This window comes from Beta vulgaris, chromosome 1 (genome assembly GCF_026745355.1).
Source record: "Beta vulgaris subsp. vulgaris cultivar EL10 chromosome 1, EL10.2, whole genome shotgun sequence".
In the NCBI taxonomy this organism is placed as follows: Eukaryota; Viridiplantae; Streptophyta; class Magnoliopsida; order Caryophyllales; family Amaranthaceae; genus Beta; species Beta vulgaris.
This window is the reverse complement of record NC_079202.1, coordinates 40,707,975-40,731,348: the sequence shown is the minus strand read 5'-3', so window position 1 is coordinate 40,731,348 and position 23,374 is coordinate 40,707,975. Positions and strand designations below refer to the sequence as shown.

Sequence of the window (23,374 nt, the reverse complement as noted above, 5' to 3'; positions counted from 1 at the left end):
GTAAGAGTTGTAGTTCGAATTTGGGGATTTACAGTTTAATGAACTGTTACTCTCAGTAGCGATTTATAGTTGTCGAGTTATTAGCTGTATGGGGGGGGCTTGTAATCGCTTTTAGGAGTACCGGTTAGGTTTTTTTAACCGCTACTACACTTATCAGTTTACTTTTTCCTTAATCGCTATTCAAATTTGCGGCTTATTGGGGTAAGCCACTATTCTATGTAGTGGTTTTACATAAGTATAATAAAAAATTAATTTTCTCACGTATTACCCTACATAAACCGTATGCGTGCAACTAATTTGAAGTTTGGCGTATAGGAGGAATTAAAATTCAATTCCCTTCCACATCATCTACGGAAAAAATTCAATACTCCAGTTATCAAACCAATTCTCACGCTTTTGTGGTCATCTGCTGATCACACATTCTCTTTGCCCTCGTCGTCTTGGAGCTACAAATCACAACGACATGTTGCAGTACAAGTAAAAAAAAAAAAAGGCTCAGATTCTTCCAGCTTCCAACTGAAACTTGGAACAACACTACAACAGAGAATCATGGCGTGTACAACACCACTCTCTTCCACTCGCTACCAGTTACTGTTACCAAACCCATCAACAATGACCACTTTCACATCAAGTCTTCACTACCCAACTCAACTTCAAACAATCCCATGCAAGAAAAACAGACTAAATCTCACTAGCATTAAAAACAAAATTTCCAAATTCCACGTCAACATCCGAAAAACAAATGATATTTCAGAGTCTGAAATTGAGTGCATAGGAACAGGCACAGAAGTTGAATGCGTAATTAATGAGGAAAAATTAGAGAGAAATAAAGAAGAATTAGGGAGTGAATTAGGGTTATTAGGGAATTTGTTTGAATGGGCAGTGTTGATTTCACCCTTCTTTTTTTGGGGAACTGCAATGGTGGCTATGAAGGAGGTTTTGCCTAAAGTGGGTCCCTTTTTTGTCGCCTCATTTCGGCTGATTCCGGCAGGGTTGTTGTTGATTGGGTATGCAGGAGCTAAGGGTAGGCCTTTACCTTCTGGCTTTAATGCTTGGTTCTCTATCTCTCTCTTTGCACTTGTGGATGCTTCCTGTTTTCAGGTATTGTTAATCGACTAAACCCCACCCTGTATTTACCGACTATCGCCCTGTACTTTATACATTTTGGTTGGTTTCTTTTGAGAAATGCCTATATCAGAACTTTCAGAACATTTTTGTGTAGAACCATCTTTGGTATATTTATATATAGAAAGCCAACATGACATGATTATACTTATACGAATCTAAGGTTGGCCTCATAGTTTGAAAATACGATTTCAATCACGGTTGCGGTAACGGCCGCGGTGATGAAGCAACGAGGATGATGTGGTTGTCGTACTGCTGAATATCGGCTTAAACCATGAAATATCCATAAAACCCGCCTAAAATGCGCTTTTTTATACACCTTTACGATGCGAGTAATATCAGTTCGGTGGATTTGAAAACCTTTATGACACGGGCGTTACGATACGATGCGGCCTTGTTTTGACTTTTGACCCCATGTTTGGCCTAGTTAGTTAGATGCCCTCCTTCCACCCTTGTGACAAGGGTTCGATTGTCGATTCTTACCGTTGCAAAGTAGGATCCCCAATCCCCCCTACATGTACAAGGGATATTCATTTTACCTTCAACAAAAAAATACATGATTATGCGGTTATCATCACAGTAATATTTTTTGTTCCAATGTATTACTTTTTTATTTTGGTGAATAAGGCTAACATTAAATTAAATCAGTTATGGCCATGAAAAAGCCTCATTCAATCCACTTCTACAAGAGTTTCACAAAAACTAGGAATATTATGAATGTCTCTAGTTTCATTCAGCATACTTGCATTTTTCCTACAATCTTTCGCCAATTCGTCCGCCACCCTATTCTGCTCCCACTTCTTGAACACGAACTGGGAAGTTTGAAACCTCTTTTGCCACTCCCCGCATTCATTCAGAATATGACAATAAAAATCACGGGCAACACTATCCCTGTTCATCAAAGAAATCGCCTGCTTATTATCGGAAACAATGGTGATATGATTGAGATACTCCTTCTCCACATAACAAAGCCCTTGCAAGATGGCTTTTCGAAATCCTCCTATCCATTCGCCTTTATGATTCCTTATTTCTCCCGCAATACCGGGTAGAGAACTTTTGGCAAGAAAGGAGGCATCAACGTGGATGTAGAAACAAGTAGGATCTCTGAAAATATGGTGATCAAGTTGCTTTGGTTCAGTGTTAACAATCTTATACTACCTTTTCTATTAGGTACACTAGTTTTCTTGATCATCTGAACAAAAATGTATAGAATGCTTCTGAATTGCGCAAAGCTCAACTTAGGCCCAAAAACCTTGAAATTTCGTGTCATGGGAAGTTGCGATTTTGAGTACATGGGAATAGAAATTCATTTCTGCATAAATGTCAATTTGTGGATGATCTTACTAGTAAAACATGTGAACCAAACAATGCCAGGGGAAAGAGCGAGAATTTATGTTACATATGCCATCTATGATTTAGTTCTTGCAAGGTTCTGTACATGTGTAATCTTTGAACGAATAATAATACACTACCATCACGTTGATTGTTTTTTTTATGCAGAGCACACCAAGTTTTACATACTCTTCTCTGATAAAAAAATGTTTTCAATTATTTTGTGATTGTATTCTATTCAATAGTTGTGTAATCATTATTTGTTTTTGGCATATTACAGGGATTTCTTGCAGAAGGTTTGCAGCGAACATCTGCAGGTCTGGGCAGTGTATGTTTACTAACTAATCTTTCTCAGTTGCTCAACTGACTTCCTATGTTTGTAAAAAGGATCCTTTTGTTACTATCATTCTTGATGGAAGTTCGCTATTTAGTCGTATTTCCTGCTGATATTATTTGCTAATTCTTAACAATATTCTCTAGGTCTACTTCATATGAACTATGGGATATAATAGTCACCTGTGGCTCTTTCTCTGGAATTGCTTATGCAAAAAAAGACTTGATATGGCCAGTTGCGTTGCTTCCCGCATTGTTCCTCTCTTAATACCCCGAGATCACTTGGAAAGCCTGGGAGGACATTCACCAATGGCTTCCATGCAATCTCTTTGGAGAGTTTCTCTTAATTTTAAAACTATCCATTGTACTTGTCTTTGAGACCACATTGACATGACGCTGTCAGTGAGTAGATGTTTTGCTCAGGACACACTAGTCTGTTTATTGGCATTTTAACTGCATAGGCGTTGATGCTTACATAACTTTTCGAGGATGCTGCTTGATGCTAAATCCTCGGCTGTTTTTTAGGAGAGAAGTGTTTTTCTAGAGTGCTTTTAGTTCAAGGTCTTTTGCGTGGTAAAAATATGTGATGTTGCATTTTTACATTGACTTTAATCTGCATAGTGGTCTTGGCTGCAAGCACCAGTCTGATAAGCCACCTGTATTTCCTATAGAAGTTAGAGCTGCTTTTTGCTTGATTTGGGAGTTTCGTTCTCTTTTTCTGGTGTTCAGATTGCAGCTGGTGCTTTGTTTACTTGCTGCTCCTAAGCGTTTGTGCTTCCTTCTATATTATTTGAATGTTTCATTAGGGGAAATGAGGCTTCTATCTCTTTTGATTTTCATATATTGCAACTAGCCAACTAGTATTAGGAATATTTGGGAGTTTTCCTGCTATTGTCCTCTTCCTCTGTGTCCAAACGTTCCTTTGGCATTCTTTCATATCATTTCTTCTGTAATGGCATTGGCTAGAAGAATTGACGATGTCGTGCAACATAGGAGATTAGTAAAAGCAATAAAGGCTAATTGAAATTACCTCACAGCTATTATCAAAACTGTTTCAGAAAGTAATACACTCATGACACTGCTCAATTCCTCTAAACCACATGCTGAAAACTTCATTTTCGATGGCCTACTTTTATATCTGCATACGTTCTTATATTTAACTCCTAATTTTAAAGAACTTCCACAAAGATAATATAATAATGTCAAAAAAAATTCCTTACTAATCTCACTGAAAACCTTACAGATAATAATTATGAAATTTATCAGCATATGGCTATTCATTAAACTCGATGTGATCCTTCTGCCAACATCTTACCAAATAATTATTCTCCTTCATTATCTAATGGTGATGTCCCTAATTAGTTCTTAACATTGCACAAGTAATATAGCTTTATATCAATATGCTGTTACCATAGCAATTCAAATTACTTCATAACAATCTTTTGCTTCCTGTTTTGAGATAATAATTTTTGTTTTATACACCGGATGAGCTCTATGGTTTAGTGTATACCTTTTCTTGTCTCAATATAAATCTTTGAGTCTGGAGCTCACTGCTGAAACTGATGACTGCAGGTTATAATTGATTCACAGCCTCTTACAGTGGCTGTACTGGCAGCTTTATTTTTTGGTGAGTCAATTGGATATGTTGGAGCTACAGGGCTGGTGCTGGGAGTTGTAGGGCTTTTACTACTCGAGGTAATTCCTCAAGAAATGTAGTCTCCTGTTCCCCTTGCTTGGTATACTACCCACTCGTCCTTGAAGCTTATTCGAGGTCATGCACACTTCATTTTCGTGTATTATATGAATAGGCTACATTAGCCTCGTCTCGCGGCTAAAGTTTTTTTGTTTTATTTTTGTGTCTTGATTCCATGAATATGCTGTTTCTTGAGTTTGCCCTTTTCTTTTATCTGAGTTTGAAAACCTTAGAAGAGTCTTTTGCCCTTGACTTCTTTTATTAAATATACAATTGGTTTACATTGATGTATATAATTCTATGACCTTCCTCGAGGCCTAACAGTTTGTGGGACATGTGAATGGCACTTAACGACAGTGGATACATATAATCACTCTATTTTGTGAAAATATTTTTTGCACCACTGCACAAGGTCAAATACCAGTAAAAAGATATGATCAAGTTAGTGCATGAATGTACAAAAGTAAAAGAGTTGTAACCATTTATATGGGGAAGAAGTAAATTGCTAATTTCATCCCAAAATAATAATTTCGATTTAAGTTTAGTAAATAGGTTTGAACTTTTCCTTATCACTCTTAGTGACATCTGTATAAGAATTCAACAGAAAAATTACATTGTTATTGTGAAGATGTAAAATTCTAATTAGCGACAGATAGTTATAGTATTTTAGCTAAATTACGTTAAAAGGAACCCAAGTATGTGGCCAAATATTTTGGGATGGAAGAGTAATATTTTTTATGGAATAATTCACGCAAACATTCCCAACTCTCTAGGCTATTTTATATACCTAGTCCTAAATGACTTTTTAAGTGGCTAAGCTAGTTAATATCTTGTTCTTTTTCCTTTTTCTTGTGATAGACAATACAATTAACTAGAGCACACAATTGCTCAAGTGTGTCGTGAGCCTTTTACGACTTCCATTACATAAATACTCCCTCCGTCCCTTAATAGAGTGCCCATTTCTTTTTTGGACACTATTCAAAGGTAAAGAAAGCCCTCAAAAAATATTTCTAATATATAAGAAAAAACATAGTCATGTGGGGTCTTGTTTGATTCGTCTCATTACGTACATTAAGAAAATCAAACTTTTATAATTTTTACTAATATGAAATTAAAGATATTAACGATACAAAACGTGCATTGGCAAATGTGCATTGGAGAAATGGTCACTCTATTAAGGGACGGAGGGAGTACATAGTAAACAACTTTGAAAATACTAAATATTGATAAGAAGTCATGACCATTCTCGTGCAAGAAATGGCAACATGTATGGGTATAGGTTTTGTGTTTTAGGCAACTAGTCCTTTGTCTTAGTGGACACTTGAGATAATTATGTTATTTGATATGCAATGCAGATCTTAGTCCTGTTCTTTATCCCTCATTTAATGCTGCTTTAAGTCTATATAAAGTTGGGTTTCCTAAATTTTGTTAGCAGGCAACTTGTAACATGGGATGTCTCTTTCTTTGTTAACCAAGGTAGTCTAGGATGGGTGTCTTGGTCCACTAGTCTTCCTCTTACTTGTCTTCGTTGTTTTATTACATACTTCCTCCGTTTTTTAATAAGTGACACAGAAAGAAAGTGGGAAGAAATCAATCCACCTAGAGAGAGAAAGTTGGACCACATGTTTAGAAGAGTTAATTGCAAACTTAATAAAGGTAAGTGGTCCAAGCACACGGGTACCCGGTTTGCCAACTCATTGCTATTCATTAAATTTGGCTCTAAAATGTAATTTTCAAATTTCATTTAAATTTGGCTCCAAAATCAATCTAACTGCCAATATTTATAGCAAAGGGGACTTAGAAACCATCAGAATTTTCACACTTCTCATTACAAAATCTCAGTCACGCACACACTTCACAAAAAAAAACCTTTTGTACAAAAATTTCTTCTCAAACAATTTCACAGTGCCACTTGCACACGCAGCACAATTACAATTTTTTGTTTCACTTGCACACACAACACAGTCACACCATGGATGAAGCTTTTGAAGCTTGGTTGATGGTGAATGGGGAAGGGGACTACATAGATGAAAAAGAGTTGTTGCTGCTACAAGATCTTCAAATGGGTGCACAAGAACACATAACAACATAACAACATACATCCAAGAAGGGCATTTAAGTGTTGATGAATTGCTGCTTATTGACGAACAAATGAATCAAATTAGGGATGAAGAAGATGATGAAGAGGTCTGGTATTACTCCTCAAAATGAAGAGGAGCATGAGTTAGAGTTTGACCAACCTATGTAAGAGACCAACCTAGGTAAGAGACCAAATGTACCAAACTGTGTCATAAGGCAAATGATCATTGACCTATTTGCATTTCCAAATGAGGCCATGGTTCTTCCAAGAGGTCAATTAAAAACTATACAACAAAATTATGGGGTCAATAGGTTAACTTTGGCAAGGCTTTGAAGACTTGCAAAAGACTAGAAAAACTTAAGAGCAGAGGTCAATGTTGCAAATAGGAAAACTGGCAAGATTATAGATGAAGACAAATTGAGGGAGGTTCCTTTAAAGCAAAGGACCACTCTTAGGTCCTTTGCTTTAGCTTTGGGAGTAAGTCTCTCCACTGTTTATAGACTACTCAAGAGGGGAATAATGAGGTGCCACACAAATTCAATCAAACCCAAATTAACTCCAAAATACAAGATTCAAAGAATGAAGTTCATGCTTTCTCAAAGCATCCCAAAAACAGTGACACAAAAGGCAAGGTTTAATTGCCTATACAACATGGTGCACATAGATGAAAAGTGGTTCTTCATGAGCAAGGTAACCCAAAGGTTTTACCTACTGTCAGAGGAGGAAGATCCATACAGGGTTGCCAATCAAAGGCTTTCATCACAAAGGTCATGTTTATGGGTGCAATTGCAAGGCCATGGATAGGGGACTTGGCTAGAATAAATTGGGATGGGAAAATGGGAATCTATGCATTTGTAGAGGAAGTTGCTGCCCAAAGATGGTCTATTAATAGACTTGTTGGTACAATTGAACTCAAAGCCAAGCAAAGCATCACAAAGGACACAATCAGGGAGATGATAATCACAAAGTTGCTGCCAACAATAATGGAGAAATGTCCAGCAAATGGATGGATTCAACAGGATAATGCAAGGCCTCATGTTGCCCCACATGACACACTGTTCCTACATGAAGCTAACAAAGATAGGTTTGAAATTAAACTCATATGTCAACCAACACAATCTCCTGATGTGAACATGCTAGACTTAGGATTTTTTAAAGCAATTCAATCAATTTAACACCAAACTTTTTCAGATTCAGTGGAAAAGTTGGTGTCAAGTGTGGGAGAGGCCTACAATGTGTATGATCGAAGGTTGATTAACTATACATTGCTACATTTGATGCATGTCATGCTTGTGGTCCTAAAAGTCAAAGGTGGAAATAACTACAAAAACTTATAGGCAAGAAAAGGCTTGATAGATTAGGTCTTTTTACCAACTTATGTTGAATTCCTATATGAGTTGGTAACTGACACAATCAATGAATTAAACAAGAACATCATCATTGGGGTAGACTCCCATTTCAATGCAAGTCAAAGCCAAACATAGAGGAATACTCAAGAATAGGCGGCAGTAAGGCAGCAACAAGTATGGTAGCAACAACAACACAGCAAGTATGGTAGCAACAACAACATTTTGGAACCATGTATTACACTGTGTGCATAGTAAGGCAACATCAACAACACATATTTTGGGCATCAAACAGTAGCCTCATCATCAAGTAAAGGAGGCCTTCTGTAAACATTTTTTGTATGTTTAAAGAAAATAATGATATGCAACCTAACTTTTTGTAAAGTGTGTATGAAATGGATGAAGAATATCTTTTTGCATCATCATTTAGTTTCCATTGGCAGTTTTTTAAAAGCTAAAACATTTGCTTTTGGTCTGTCCTCTCAGAAAGTCCCCAATCCACATACATAACAAAAGCAAATTTTTTTTGATAGCCTCACAACATGAAATGAGGGTGATGTAATGGTGGCAGTTGGTGATCATTAGGCCATAATGACTTCATGCAAGAATATAAAGCTGTTGACCTCATTCTTCATTGAGGTAATCATAAAAACAACCTCTCAGTCCATATAGTTTCATGCAAGTGCAACAAAAAATCATATTCACAGCCATTAGATCACTTATTTGCCTCCTAATTGCAACACCCTACTTTAGATGGTGACATATTTAATGAGTTTAGCCTAGTTACATGTTAAGTGTTTCATCATTGAGGAAACCAACTTTAAAAACAATACCATCAAAAAACTTTCAACAAAACTGTAACCAACTCAAATGAACTTTTTACAAGTAAAACCAACATGGTAATCAAGTGTAATTACAACATAAAAGTACCTAAATCAGTACCATAAATGAACCTAAGCTAACCACAACAATATGGACAACAAATCAATTTACAAACTAAAAGAACCTAACCTAAAGGCATCAATCATTCAAGCCTCTACTTCCCGACTGAATTGATTTAAAATGTGCAATACAATTTCTTCGGTTCAGTCGAGAAGAAGAGCTTGAAACAAGAAATGAAGAGGGGAATAAACAAGACCAGATCCACACAAAAGTAAAATAGAATAAACTAACATGAACCTATATCAACTCACAACAAATAAAATGAAATAACATCAACATATATGAACTCAAAGCAACCAAAATGAACTACAATGTAAATGTAATCAACCAAATGCAAGTCAAATCAACCGTACAAAACCAAATATCAACGTAAATCAACAGTAATCAACATAAAACAACATAAATCATCTAAAATTAACATAAATTAATATAAATGAACATAAATCAACTCCAATCAACTCTAGAGTACCATAAATGAACCCAAATTGAACATAAATCAACTGTCCAATAGCCTAAAATAAACTTAAATTAACAAACATCAACAATAATCAACATAAAACAACATCAATCAACCTAAATCAACATAGCTCAACATACAACAACCTAAAATTAACATAAATCAAGTGTCAAGTACCGTTAAATCAACTCAAAGTAACAAAAATCAACAGAAATGAACCTAAATCAACAAAATCAACCTAAATAAACATAACTCAACTGTCCAGTACCCTTAAATCAACTCAAAGTAATGAAATCAACAAAAATGAACCTAAATCAACAAAAATCAACCTAAATCAACAAAATCAACCTAAATAAACATAACTCAACTGTCCAGTACTCTTAAATCAACTCAAAGTAACGAAATCAACAAAAATGAACCTAAATCAACATAAATCAACCTAAATTAACAAAAATCAACCTAAATATCCAAAACTCAACATAAATCAACTGTCTAGTACTATAAAAAACGCTAAAACAGTGTAGTAAACATAATTCAAAGTAAATCAACAGAAATCAAGTCAAATAAACCGAAATCAACAAAAATCAACATAAATCAACTATACACTACCATAAAAATTAACATAAATCAACAGGCTCAATAAAAAAAGGAACCCTAATTCAAAGAAACCCTAGTTATAACAAACATGACAAATTGGGGGTAGATCAGCATTTACAAAATCACAAAGACAATACAAAGATGAAATTCACACAAAACAACAGCCATAAACAAGAGAAAACAACAAGAATCTCATGATATTGCCAATCAACCCAGCAGCAAAATCCCACACTCAAAGCATGCAACAAAAAAAAAAAAAATCTAGATCTAAGCAAAGAAAAGAATGGCAATAGTTAGAAGATATCACCACAGATCCATTATAAACAATGGAATTTTCAATTTTGTTTGTCTTTGTTCGTGGTTTTGACACTGACAACAATAGAAGACACATCTGAATTGCCTTTTTTGGGGACTTAGAAGTAGAGGACACAGAAGAATTGTCAAAGTCAAGTTTTTTTCCGCATGCAACCCAGCCTCAACAATAACGTTTTGAAGGCTTTCTAGTTCATCAGGCGAACGAAACTTTGAATAAGAAGACCCGTGTTCACGCCGATCTAATTTCCTCAACAACCGAGACTCTTCGGAGGCCTCAACAGTATCAAAACCGAAAACATAATCAGCAGTATTCCACGATTCCATCACAAAAAAAATTGGGGACTTAGGATTTTTTGCAACAACAAGATAAGCAAACGATTCGCGAAAATTGGGGGTAGATTTTTAGGGTTCTTCACAAGAAACAGTAGAGGAAGAAGAACAGAAGATGAGAGAAGCAAAAGATTTGCGAAAATTGGGGGTAGATTTGGTTCTTCACAAGAAACAGTAAAGAAAGAAGAAAAGAAGATGAGAGAAACAAGAATTTCGAGATTTAGGGTAGACAATTTTTTAGGGTTCTTAGTTTGGGTGAGTTATGGTTTGAAGATCTAAAGAATAGGGGGGAGGATAATATTAAAAGAATGTGGTGGAAAAAATGGAGGGAGTCATTAACTTGGTTGGGGAAATTGAATGAATTAGGTGGGAAGTAGTAAATGTATTAAAGTGGGTGGGTGATTAATGAATGGCAATATTGTAATAAAGTTGAACAATTGTTACCATATATAGCTATGTGTCACTTATTTTGATATTTTCTAAAAAGGAATACGTGTCAATTATTAAAAAATGGAGGAAGTATTAGACAATAAGTGCAAGTATTAAACCTACCATTGTGTAACTCATTTAGATATTTCGAAGTCAATTTAGGAGTTGGTGATAAAAACTTCTGATGTTAGTCAAAAAAAATATTCCGACTACTAGGAACCATGTATCTTAATTTGAGGTTGTTATTCATGTTGCATGCTTCCTTTGCTCTAATCTAGTCCCAACATTGGGGGTTGGAAAACAAACTATTTAAGGTGAGGGAGAGATAAAAAAAAGGGGCCCATGTGATTAAGAGAGAGATTGAGGGAAAGAAAATCCAAAATAGTCAAGGTTGCAACTAAATTGAAGCACCAAAAAGTAAAAAGTAAGAAGTGTTGGAACTAAAAGAGAACGAAAGGAGTGTAATATTAGAAATTTAAGTTTAGCAGTTTCGATGTTGTTATTTTATTTGTGGATTTGTTGCTTTCAAACACTATTATGATATGATGATGAATTTTAGCAAAGAAGAAAGAAGACCCTTGACATACTCTAATAAATAGAAGAAAGAGGAAAAAACGTTCTCAAGAGATGCACATGAGACGACGGGGTGGAGTATGTTAATGTAAGATTACGCCTTGAATGTGTTCAACGAAATGCGTCGAAATTGCTGATTTGGAATACCGTCCGATCGGGCCCGAGACAAAGTTTCAGCAGCTGTCTTCTGGAGGTCGCCCAATCGGGCGTAATTACCGAATTGTGACCGGGCGAGTTACGGCTGATCGAGCCCGCAACGAATCTGGGATTAGTAAGTACTGTCCGATCTCGGGTAGAGGCCCGTTTTCTCTGGAGAACGCGTTTTAGACGCAGGAGTATAAATAGGTTATTTACCTTATTGTTTTAGACTACGAATTAAGTCTAATTCTATCTGTAATCTGGTTTTCCTCACATAATAAAATATTATCTCTCTGTCCGTGGACATAGCCAAATTGGTGAACCACTTAAATCTTTTGTCTGTTTTCATTGTTTTACATTCATTATTTGTTTCTCTCTCACGTCCGTTATAACAAATTGGTATCAAAGTTTTGTGTTCGATCTGTGTGAGAAAGCTGTCTAGGATGAATGTGAAGATTGATAAATTCACTGGAGGAATAGTTTTAGTCTGTGGCAAATCAAGATGCGAGTTTCACTGAAGCAACAGGGGTTGTGGGAGCCATTGACGAAGAAGTCAACAGATTCACTTACCGCTGAGATAACCACTTTGGAGGAAAAGGCTCATTCAACGATTATGTTGTGTCTGGCTGATGACATAGTCACTGAAGTCGCGGAGGAGGAACCGCATCTGGTGTGGTTGAAATTAGAGAGTTTGTATATGACAAAATCTCTAACCAAGAAGTTGCTTTTGAAATAACGTCTTTTCAGCCTACGAATGCAGGAAGGTATGCCTCTTAGAGATGCATTAGATCAATTAAATACAATTTTGCTAGAATTGCGTAATATTGATGTTAAGGTGAAGGATGAGGATGCCGCTTTAATTCTGCTTGTTTCATTACCGTTATGATATGAAAATTTTGTGCAATCTTTAAAGATTTTTGTGTCCTTAGAAGAGGTTAGTTCATCTCTTCATAGTAGGGAATTGCGCCATAAGATATCTGTACTCAGGCTTTTGGATTAGTGGCCAGTAGTAGTGGTAAGGGACGTGGTGAAAAGAATTCTAAATGATGTCTGTATTTATGGTAAGGAAAAGGGGCATTGGAAAAAGAAATGTCCTAAAAAGAAGCATCAAGAGAATAAATTTAGGTCTGGTTGTGCTGTTGTTGCAGTAGAAAATTCGAATTCTGAGGATGATCTTGCATTAGCTGTTAATGAGCAAACATATTGTAGTGATGTGTGAGTTTTTTATTCTGGAGCGTCGTATCATATGATTTCTCGTAGTGAGTGGTTTTCTACTTATGAGCAGGTAGATGGGGGTAATATTTCAATGTTTAATAGTGAGTTTGTAAGACAGTTGGAATAGGCTCTATCAAAATCCGGACACATGATGGTACATTCTGCATTTTGAATAATGTTAGGCATGTTTCACATATGATGATTTCACTTAGTTTGTTAGACAATAAGGGTTCAGAGTTCAGATGGGAGTTGTGTATGTCTACAAGAGTCCAACGGATGTATTGAAGGGGTCAAGTGCGGTACCTTGTATGTTTTGCAGGGTTCTACTCTCTCAAGTTGAGGTACTGTTGTGTCGTTTGAAATTCAGAAGGAGGATATGACCAAGCTATGACACATGAGACTTGGGTATATGAGTGAGAGAGGGATGCAAATCCTCTCAAGGTTGATCTTCTGGGTGGCCATAATCTCACCAACTTGGAGTTTTGTGAGCATTGTGTCTTTGGGAAACTACATCGTGACAAGTTTCCTAAGGGCATTCATAGAACAAAAGGTACTCTGGATTATATCCATTTTAATTATTGGGGTCCTTCACGCGTGGAGTCTTTGGGAGGTCACATGTACTTAGTTTCTTTCATAGATGATTTTTCAAGAATGACTTGGCTAATTGTCATGAAGTTAAAAGGTGAAGATTTCAAATATTTCAAGTAGTGGAAGACATTGGTGGAAAATTAAACTGAGAAGAAGATCAAAAGGCTACGAACTGATAATTGATTATGGTCTGGAATTTTGTTTGTCTGATTTTGAATAAGTCTGTAAGAATGAAGGGATTGCTAGGCATCATACTGTTAGAAATACACCACAACAGAATAGTATAGCAAAATGAATGAATCAGACACTTCTGGAGAGAGCTCAGTGCATACTCTCTAATGCTGGTATGACTAGAAGGTTTTGGGGAGAAACCGTCAATACGACATGTTATCAAATCAACCGTGGACCTCACTCTGGGATCAATCTCAAAACACCATATGAGATGTGGTCAAGTAAGCTCTTAGATATGGGAGTTTTTGGTTGTAATGTTTACTATCATGTAAATGAAGGTAAGTTGGAAGCAAAGGCTAAAAAGAGTGTTTGTGGGTTATGAGGATGGAGTAAAGGGTTATAGAATTTGGTCTTCGTATGAGAATAAGGTTATACTTAGTAGAAATGTTGTCTTTGATGAAAATTCTATGTTTAATCCTACTGGTGAAGTCCATTGTTGTGTCAGATAGTGGTAGTGTTGATAAACAGGTGGAGCAGCAAGTCACTCATGATGAGAGTGATGATTATCAACACATTGATTCTGAAGAACCACCATCTTCAATACCAAGTGAAGAGGCTCCTAGCCTCGCTCAGGATCGTCTTATAAGGACAAAATTTGGGAAATCCCCAAAGAGACATGGTTTTGAAGATATGGTGGTGGCTTATGCATTATAGGTTGCTAAGGAAATGGATGTCTATGAGCCATCCACATATAGGGAAGCAGTTACATGTACGGAGTCTACCCATTGGCTTGCTGCAATGGAAAATGAGATGAAATCACTTCATAAGAATGAGACTTGAGAGCTTGTGTCTAAGCCTCAAGGGAGAAAAATTGTTACTTGTAAATGAGTTTCAAGAAAAAGGAGGGGATAACATCTGCAGAGGGGGTCAAGTATAAGGTTTGACTGGTTGCAAGAGGGTTCACACAAAGGGAGGGTGTAGACTACAATGAGATATTTTCACCTATAGTTAGACATACTTCCATCAGGGTGCAACTAGCAATAGTTGCACATCAGGATTTTGAGGATTTTGAGCTTGAGTAGTTAGATGTGAAAACAACTTTTCTACATGGAGAGTTGGAGGAGGAGATATACATGGCTCAACCAGATGGGTTCCAGCAATCGGGGAAGGAAAATCTAGGCTTGTTTGAGCTTACTCAATGTTTGCGATTGTTAGTTGCCTTCTTGGGCAAATCTAGGGTCCTTAGGGACTAATCTGGTCTGGTCGTCTTTTGGGACAAATCTCTTGTAGGGAGATTCTAGGCGTTGTGATCAAAGCATCTGTTTTTGGTTTATTGTGAGAGGATTCAAGTCAAGGTGGAGATTTGTAAGATTAATGCCTTGAATGTATTCGATGAAATGCATCGAAATTGTTGATTTGGAATACGGCCCGATCGGGTCGGGCGAGACCGCCCGATCGAATCTGAGACAAAGTTTCAGCAACTGTCTTTTGGAGGTCGCCCGAATCATCGAATTATGACCAGGCGAGTTGCGCTCGATCGGGGCCGCAACGAATCTGGGATTAGTAAATACCGCCCGATTGGGTGGATGTCGCCCGACACAATATTTTATCCGGAAAACGCATTTTCGACGCGGAAGTATAAATAGGTTATTTACCTAATTGTTTAAGACCATGAATTTAGTTTAATTCTCTCTGTAATCTGGTTTTCCTCACATAATAAAATAATTTATCTCTGCCCGTGGACGTAGCCAAATTGGTAAACCACGTAAATCTGTTGTCCGTTTTCATTGTTTTACATTCATTATTTGTTTCTCTCTCACGTCCGTTATAACAGTTAAGTTGGTTCATGTGATCTTAACTAGCAAAGTTATGTGACAGGTAGATTACTCACTGCAATAGCGCAAATAGTTGGGCCTACCATGGAATAATCAAAAGTTGAGACTTTTTAAACGACGGACATAATTGAGACTCGTAGCAGAATTTTTTAAATCGCTAGAAAAGTGAGATCAGAGGGAAGATCTTAACCTTTTCGGCTGGTTCCCAGCCCCTGCTGTAACAAGTGTCATAACATCATTAATACTTGCATGGTTTCCTTGTTTGCAAGAAATTCCTTCATTTTTTTCATCATCATTTTCCTCTTCTTGCTACCTTTTACTTTTGTATTTGATGATGCTGGAATTATCAGAAAATTCATGGTGCACAATGCCATCTCATCTGGTCTCATATGGCTCTGTTGCCCTATCAGCTATAGCTTTATAAGTATCTAGGAGAGAAGTCAACATAGAAGGTGAGACAAAGTGAGCATTGATGTTGGACCTTTGTTCTTATCTTCTTTGGAAGGAAGGCACTCTCTCTTTTTCTCTGTTTCTCTTTCCCTCTCCCTCTTTTACTTGTGTTCCTTTCATGTCTGCCCATAGCCCTCTGCTGCTTTTCGAGTCTTAAGATCAATGGAATCAATGTTAGATGGCTGAGAGCAAAATAAGGGGAGAGAATAACTGGCCTGCTCTGCTACTTAGTCTTTACCCAAGTCAAATGGGGTGGGTGCATAGTTCAAATACGCGGTTTCGGTCACGATCACAGGAACGGTCATGGTGATGCGGGAAGGGGATGATGCGGTTTTCGTACTGCCAAATATTGGCTCAGACCATGATATATCCCTGGAACCCACCCAATACGTGGTTTTTTAGACCTTTACGATACGCGTAGTATCGGTTTTGGTAAATTTGAAAACCTGTAGAACACGGGCAATACGATACGATGCAACCTTGTTTTGACACCATGGGCGGGGGTGGGTGAAAGCGAGAAAAGCTACTTCTAGATGGGTTGTGGTGGACCTGTGGCAGTTGAGATGTAAGGATGTTCTGGTGGTGGTGGGACGTGGGAGGATTATGATGGATTGGGAGAGAGCATTAGGGATAATTATTTCCCTTAATAAAATACCTAACAATTGTGATTAGCTTTAGGAACTAACAATTATGAGTAGCCTTAGGAATCATAAAAGCTGCTTTTATTATCTGCCTCAAGAAACAACTAGTTGTTTTTATTATCAGCCTCAAGTAACAACTACCACTAAACTCTACAAAAACGACAACTCAATATTAGCTAGGAAACTACTAATACAACCACTAATTGCATATTTTGTTCTTCTAATGGGAGCTAAAATAAACTACCAAGGCTGCAAATATTGTACCCTTCCAAACTCTGCTTTCAGTGCAATCCTTTCTGGTTTTTGCTTTACTTTTTTCTAGAACTTCCAATCCCTTGATGCAACTTGAAATTAATTGCTGTTGATGAAATGAAGCATGATTATGGTATTTTAGCTGCTTACTAATTATTGTGCATTTTTTCGAGTTGTTTTTCAGTTACCTGTTATTACAACCGATCAGACTGATTTTTCATTGTGGGGCAGCGGTGAATGGTGGATGCTTCTGTCAGCACAAAGCATGGCAATTGGTACTGTCATGGTGCGTTGGGTTTCCAAGTTTTCTGACTCTGTTATGGCTACTGGATGGGTAAGTCTATGCTTCATTTCCATCCTACATTGTGATCTGTCTCTGTCTGATGGGTTTTGCATGCAGGTTTGAACTGGAAAGTCAAGATCAATGGCTTTGACTGAGTATATTTGAATTTAATTACACTTCACAAATTGATGGTTTGGCATATAAATGAAAGTGATTTTTAAGTTTGTGGAAGTCTTCGGTTTATGAAGGGAGTCCTTACCACTATAAACTCACTTTAGAGTTCAGATTGGATGTTCAGAATGGTATGTTGAAGGAAATAGTCCTTCCTTTTTGAGTATTATTCTTATGTCTGAACCTAGAAGTTTGGATTTTGATCCAATTTTATTCTCCACATGGAGCAAATGAAAACAAGTTTGAACAACTTGCTACCAGAGATCTTCTGATCTGTTCTGTTTGGTGTCTTCTCTTGATTAATGAGAACAGGAATAGAAACTGAGGTTCCATACATGCTGATGCTGAGATATTACTTTTTTTTTGCAGCACATGGTACTTGGCGGGCTTCCTCTAGTAGCTTTATCGGTACTGAATAATGATCCTATATTCAATGGGAGTCTTAATGAGCTCTTGGCTATCGACCTTTCATCACTGTTTTATACATCCATCTTTGGGGGTGCTATTAGCTATGGTGTATTCTTCTATAACGCAACAAGAGGTCCTTATTTTTGATGATTCCATATTCATTATTTCCTTAATAATGCACCTACAAGTGGCCTCTTTGAATCGAGCGATTGTTGTATAATCCATATTAACCTGAGTACTTTTATTTCAGGTAGTCTGACAAAACTTAGCTCTCTCACTTTTCTGACTCCAATGTTTGCTTCAATTTTCGGGTAAGATGTTTTCACTGTGCCCAAAACTCCAAATGCCTTAACATTATGAGATCTTTTTGACGTATGTGCTCTTTTTCAAGCTATCAAGCATGACACTCCTTTTCTTTGTAGATTCTTGTATCTAGGCGAGAGCTTCTCGAATTTGCAACTAGCTGGGGCCTTCATAACCTTGGTGGCTATATACATGGTAAATTATAAAGACAGCACTGTGGAATGAACAAGTTTATGGCAGGTTCCGCAAAGCTACTTGAATATTCAGTGCAGAAGAACATTGATCAGACCTACATTCTCAAATTGATCGATGAATCATGTAGCATATTGTACACACTCGTTCAGCGTGTGACTTGTACAGGCATCAAAGCTTAAACAAGAGATAATTATACCAGAGATAAAAATGCAAGCTTGTACCTTGGATTGAATGGATGAAACTGGATATACTGCTGGACTATAATCTTCAAGACAAGGTTTCCTGGGAGATTGTTGCAACTTGCAAGCTCAAAATCCAGTCTTGGCAGTCCCTAAAATCATCTGTAAATTGTATTTATCAATAGATCTTGGTTAATTCATGTAACTATCGTTAAGGCAGTTGGGGGTATCCACCTTAGAGGGGGGTTACATATTTCTCTCTATATTTTGGTAAGAGAAGGACCCTATCAAACTAGAACATCTCACAGGTATAAAGGAGGTCATGTACATATTGGCATATCTTTAAGACGAACATTTAAAAAAATAAATTAACAACGATGAGAAAGTTAGTACTGCGATGAGTTCTGTACGAGATTCAAGGGACGCCATAGAACTTATTGAGTGCTATTTAATCAAAGATTGTGAAATTTTAGGTGGTGTATTTCCTCCATTTTTAATTCTCGTAACATTAAGTGTGCCTAAAGATCGGAGAGAGCTAGAGAAAGATTAAGAAGAATTCACATGTGCTGGGAGAAAAAAAAATAAAATGTCAAAAATGTCAACATTGCAATTTATAGTGAACTTACTAAAATAGAAAAGTTTTAAGTATTCAAAAACGAAGGAAGTATAAAACTAGGAAAGGTACAAAAGAATTAAGAATAGACGAGCCACCATGAGTGCATGGATGAAAGGTAGCACGTGAATGTTTTAAACGAGATATGCTATACAAAGTACTATTTTCATTTTTTATGTGTTACACTTTTCTTTTTAGATTATTTCTATTTAGTTACTTCCTATGTTTTTTTTAGATGTTATACTTTCTATTTTAGGAAGTTTTAAATTAGATGTTATACTTTTATTTTGGGTAATAACTTCTCGTTATCTCTCTCCTATCACATGGTCATATGGGACCCTTTTGTTTTTCATTCTCTCTATCTCTCTCCTCTCCAAAAATTACCTAAGAGTCCGTGATTTGAAAAGTGTAACATCTAATAAAAAACGGAGGAAGTATTATATTTTCAATTTATCTACATATATGGTAATATATCACATCATATTTATTCACTTTTCTACCTCATTTGTCCAACCACTCCTTTTATTAACCCACTTCAAACCATCCCACCTAGTTTCAGAATCAATTTCAAAGCTAAGCAATTCAAATCTCCCTTGAAAGATAGACTTTTTCTCTCCCTCGAAAAGAGGCTTGCACTGAGAGAATCTGTGACGTACATGGAAGTTTTGATGGACCCGGATAGTATCATAAAATTGCATTTTCATTGATATTAATTGTACAGTTGTGTTTGTAAGAGCTCATGTCTCTCATTTACCTTGGTAGAACCCTTTGTTTCTACCTTTCCTAATATCTTGTGTGGAGCTCACTTGTCTGGCTCCCTTTTCAACTCATGCACATATTATATATTTATAGTTGTTGTATCCTAGCTTCTAGATTTTTCTTTCAAGTACAAATATCTTAGATTTTTCACAAGATAATTCTAGATACACATTAGATAATTTTCTCACATTTTTCATCATATCAAACATTTAGAATTTTCTAGATTAATCTCTAACACTCCCCCTTAATCTTGAAAATTGTTGTACTTCATCATGCTTCTTCCAAAGGTCTCTTCAAAGTCTGGTTGATGCACTTGTCATCATCTATCTCCAAACTTGATTCTTGAAATTTTCTTCTCGTCCTCGTCGGTGCCTACGTCACCAACTACCTTCCATTTTCTTCTTTCCATATTGTTGATTATCACTTCTTTGTGGTGGTACCCTTGTTACCAACCATCCTACCTTTGTTTCTTCATCATATTTCTTGATCTTTAATGTTTTTGGTTGGTACTCATGTTACCAACTTACTCCTCCTAATCTGAACTTTTTCATTTTTCTTCTTCACATATCTTTATTCAATTTCATTCTTTCATTGATGCTTATGTCACCAATCATCTCTGCTAATGCCCATGTCATTAGCAAATTCCAAAATCTTTCTCTTGAACTTTTTTTTTTCCCTTCTTCTCCTTTTTCTTTTCATTTTATTTTTTTCCCTTCTTCTTCCCAACTATTGGTGCTCTTGTCACCAATATTCTCCATTTTTTTTCATTCTTTCCTTTTCTTCCAATGCTAATTTCATTTGTTGATGTTCATGTCATCAACCATCAAACTTATCCTACATTATAATCTTCAACATTTTTCAAAAGTTATCTCATCTTTCTTTTTTCCTCCATCATCATATTTTAATTTCCAAACATATCTTCCATTTTTGTCTTCTCCTAAAACTCTTTTATTTCATCTCCATACCTTTTGAATTATCTTCTTTAAAATTTTGTATTAGATACTTACCTTGACTGTGCCCTCCAAATCTCTTCGTACAAGCTTGATTTCCATCTCTCGGGCCTTCGATCTTCTTTGTAACCACTTTTCGGCTCTGATACCATGATAGAATTTGTGGCGCACATGGAAGTTTTGATGGCCCTAAATAGTATCATAAAATTACATTTTCATTGATATTAATTGTACAGTTGTGTTTATAAGAGCTCATGTCTCTCATTTACCTTGGTAGAACCCTTTGTTTCTACCTTTCCTAATATCTTGTGTGAAGCTCACTTGTTTGGCTCCCTTTCAACTCATGCACATATTATATATTTATAGTTGTTGTATCCTAACTTCTAGATTTTTCTTTCCGTACAAATATCTTAGATTTTTACAAGATAATTCTAGATACACATTAGATATTTTTCTCACATTTTTCATCATATCAAACACTTAGAATTTTCTAGATTAATCTCTAACATGCACGCCCTTCTATGGTTTGCTCGGTAATCGTTATGGCGGAGGATCCGATCGAAAGATGTGCAAAATTACAATTTACGAAGGAGAAAGATAGAATTATTGACCTAGGGAATGATGTTCCCATTGATATAGATGACAAACTATCGTTGCGATTAGTAGGGTTTTCAGTACCGAGGCTTTTAAACGAACTCTTACTCAATCACGGATTCACGGGGAATTTAAAAGAAGGTGATTATTAAAGCTGTTGAAATCATTTTGTTTGTCTTTCAATTCAACCATTGGAAGGACAAAGAAAATGTGTTAGAGGGACGATCATGGTGTTTCGATCAACACTTGCTAGTATTGAACGAGATAACGAGGGATGAAAAACTAACATAAGTACCACTTGCAGACTCGCCATTTTGGATACGTTTTCATAATATACCTTTTTATGCTCTAAAGATCATGTCAAAACCATTACCCCATCTTTGGGGGAAGTCATGGAGATAGAGAATGATGAACTGGGGAAAGAGAAATTTTGTAAGGTTACTTTGATGATGGACGTCAATAAACCGTTCTGGCGATTTCAGAAAATTAAAAAACCATTTTGACTGTTGAATTTAAATATGAGAGAATTCCTTTCTTTTCTATTTATGTGGATGTATGAGATCATGAAAAGATGGCCAGTTGTTAGTTAATGAAGAAGAGGATAAAGATTTGGGGTGGGGTTTGTGGCTAAAGGCCTCACCAGGCAATGGTCGCACACAATACTCGGCGGAAGAAGCTCTAGCGTTGAAGGGAAAACTAAAGCAACTTTTTGTAAGCAAGGTCTCGCTGACTTCATCGTCTTCTAATGCAAAAAGAATTGTCCATGTGGAACAAAACTATAGTAAATAGGTAATGTGGGGGAAGATGATGATGGGGAGAATGAGGTTTGTGGGGATAGTGGTGGACAAAAGGACACGAGGGTGATGAAGGGAGTACACAAAAGTGTGAGAGGGAGAATAGGGGAAGAGAACTGGACTTAAATACTGGGTAGCTGGATCGAGGCGTCGAAACAAGTGATTTGCCACTGGAGAATCACAACCCACCGTTACTTTTTTCGATGGGGTGTGCACCTATTGCTGGGGTTCATGCAATGTCCGTGGAGAGTGTTAGGGTGCACAAAGAAAATATAGGGGTGAGAGGAGAAAAGAGAAAGGATTGGTTGAGGGGATGGAGGATGATATGGAGGAGGTTAGTGTGATGGGAAAACAATTACATAGTGATGACTTAATGGATGAGAGTTATGTCTCTTTCAAAGTAGCGGAGGTTGGTATTACCCAACCTCGCAAAGAACAATGAAAATCTTGAGCTGGAACTATCGAGGGCTTGGCAACCCTTGTATAGTAAATACTCTCCATAATTGGTGTGGGGGAGATAGCCCAAATATAGTTTTTCTTATGGAAACTATGATAGACAAAAAAGCTTTAGAGAATTTATGGCGGCGATGTGGGTTCGAAAATAGTATGTGTGTTGGTAGTTATAGGCATGTTTTTATGTTTGCCTACGCGAGATGAACGTGTATTAGATTTGACTAGCCCACTGTAAAGGTTTTTGTATTGAAAATTATTTTTAAGTTGACAACAATTTTTTAAAGGAAGACTCATAAACCTGATTGGATTTTGGAAAATCGTAGGGACAAAATAGGGACTTATCCAATGTAGATTTCACCGTCTAGACTCCATAGATGGTCAAAATAAACCAAAGATTGAGTTCAAGGGTGAGGGTACAACATAATCAGGAACCATGTTGCCCATTGCTGGCCCTACTAAATATCGATTCATGTCAATGTTTATGCAATAGAATAACCAAATAATGTTTTAAGCACCCTAAAAATAATTAGTCTAGGTTGGTTCAGGAAACACATAAAAGACTATTTTTAGTGATTTGTTATTATCCAGTCAATTTACTGGGAACCTAACAGGTTGTCCAAATTAATCTGATAAATATTAGCTAGTACAGTCGCTCAACATAATCAGATTCGCTAATTGTATGTAAGTCTCTAGAGAGTTCTATCGCTCGATCTTTGACTTATTAACAATATTTAATCAGACAATTGATCAGATTGCAAGATTAACAATAAAAACAATAATCAATTAGTGAAATAAATAACTAATCAAACCATGAATAAATAACAATCAAT

At 36.6% G+C, this 23,374-nt stretch overlaps 1 protein-coding gene across 1 annotated transcript; it reads left to right on the top strand.

The window, feature by feature from the left end:
• The first annotated feature begins 330 nt into the window (after positions 1-330).
• LOC104885282 (WAT1-related protein At3g02690, chloroplastic) lies at positions 331-18,862 on the top strand. Its single transcript, XM_048643485.2, has 7 exons — positions 331-1,101; positions 2,738-2,785; positions 4,363-4,485; positions 17,027-17,176; positions 17,666-17,837; positions 17,955-18,015; positions 18,127-18,862. Exons 1-7 carry the CDS (start codon positions 550-552, stop codon positions 18,230-18,232), a joined length of 1,212 nt encoding a protein of 403 aa, XP_048499442.1. The 5' UTR covers positions 331-549; the 3' UTR covers positions 18,233-18,862.
• The last annotated feature ends 4,512 nt before the right edge of the window (positions 18,863-23,374 follow it).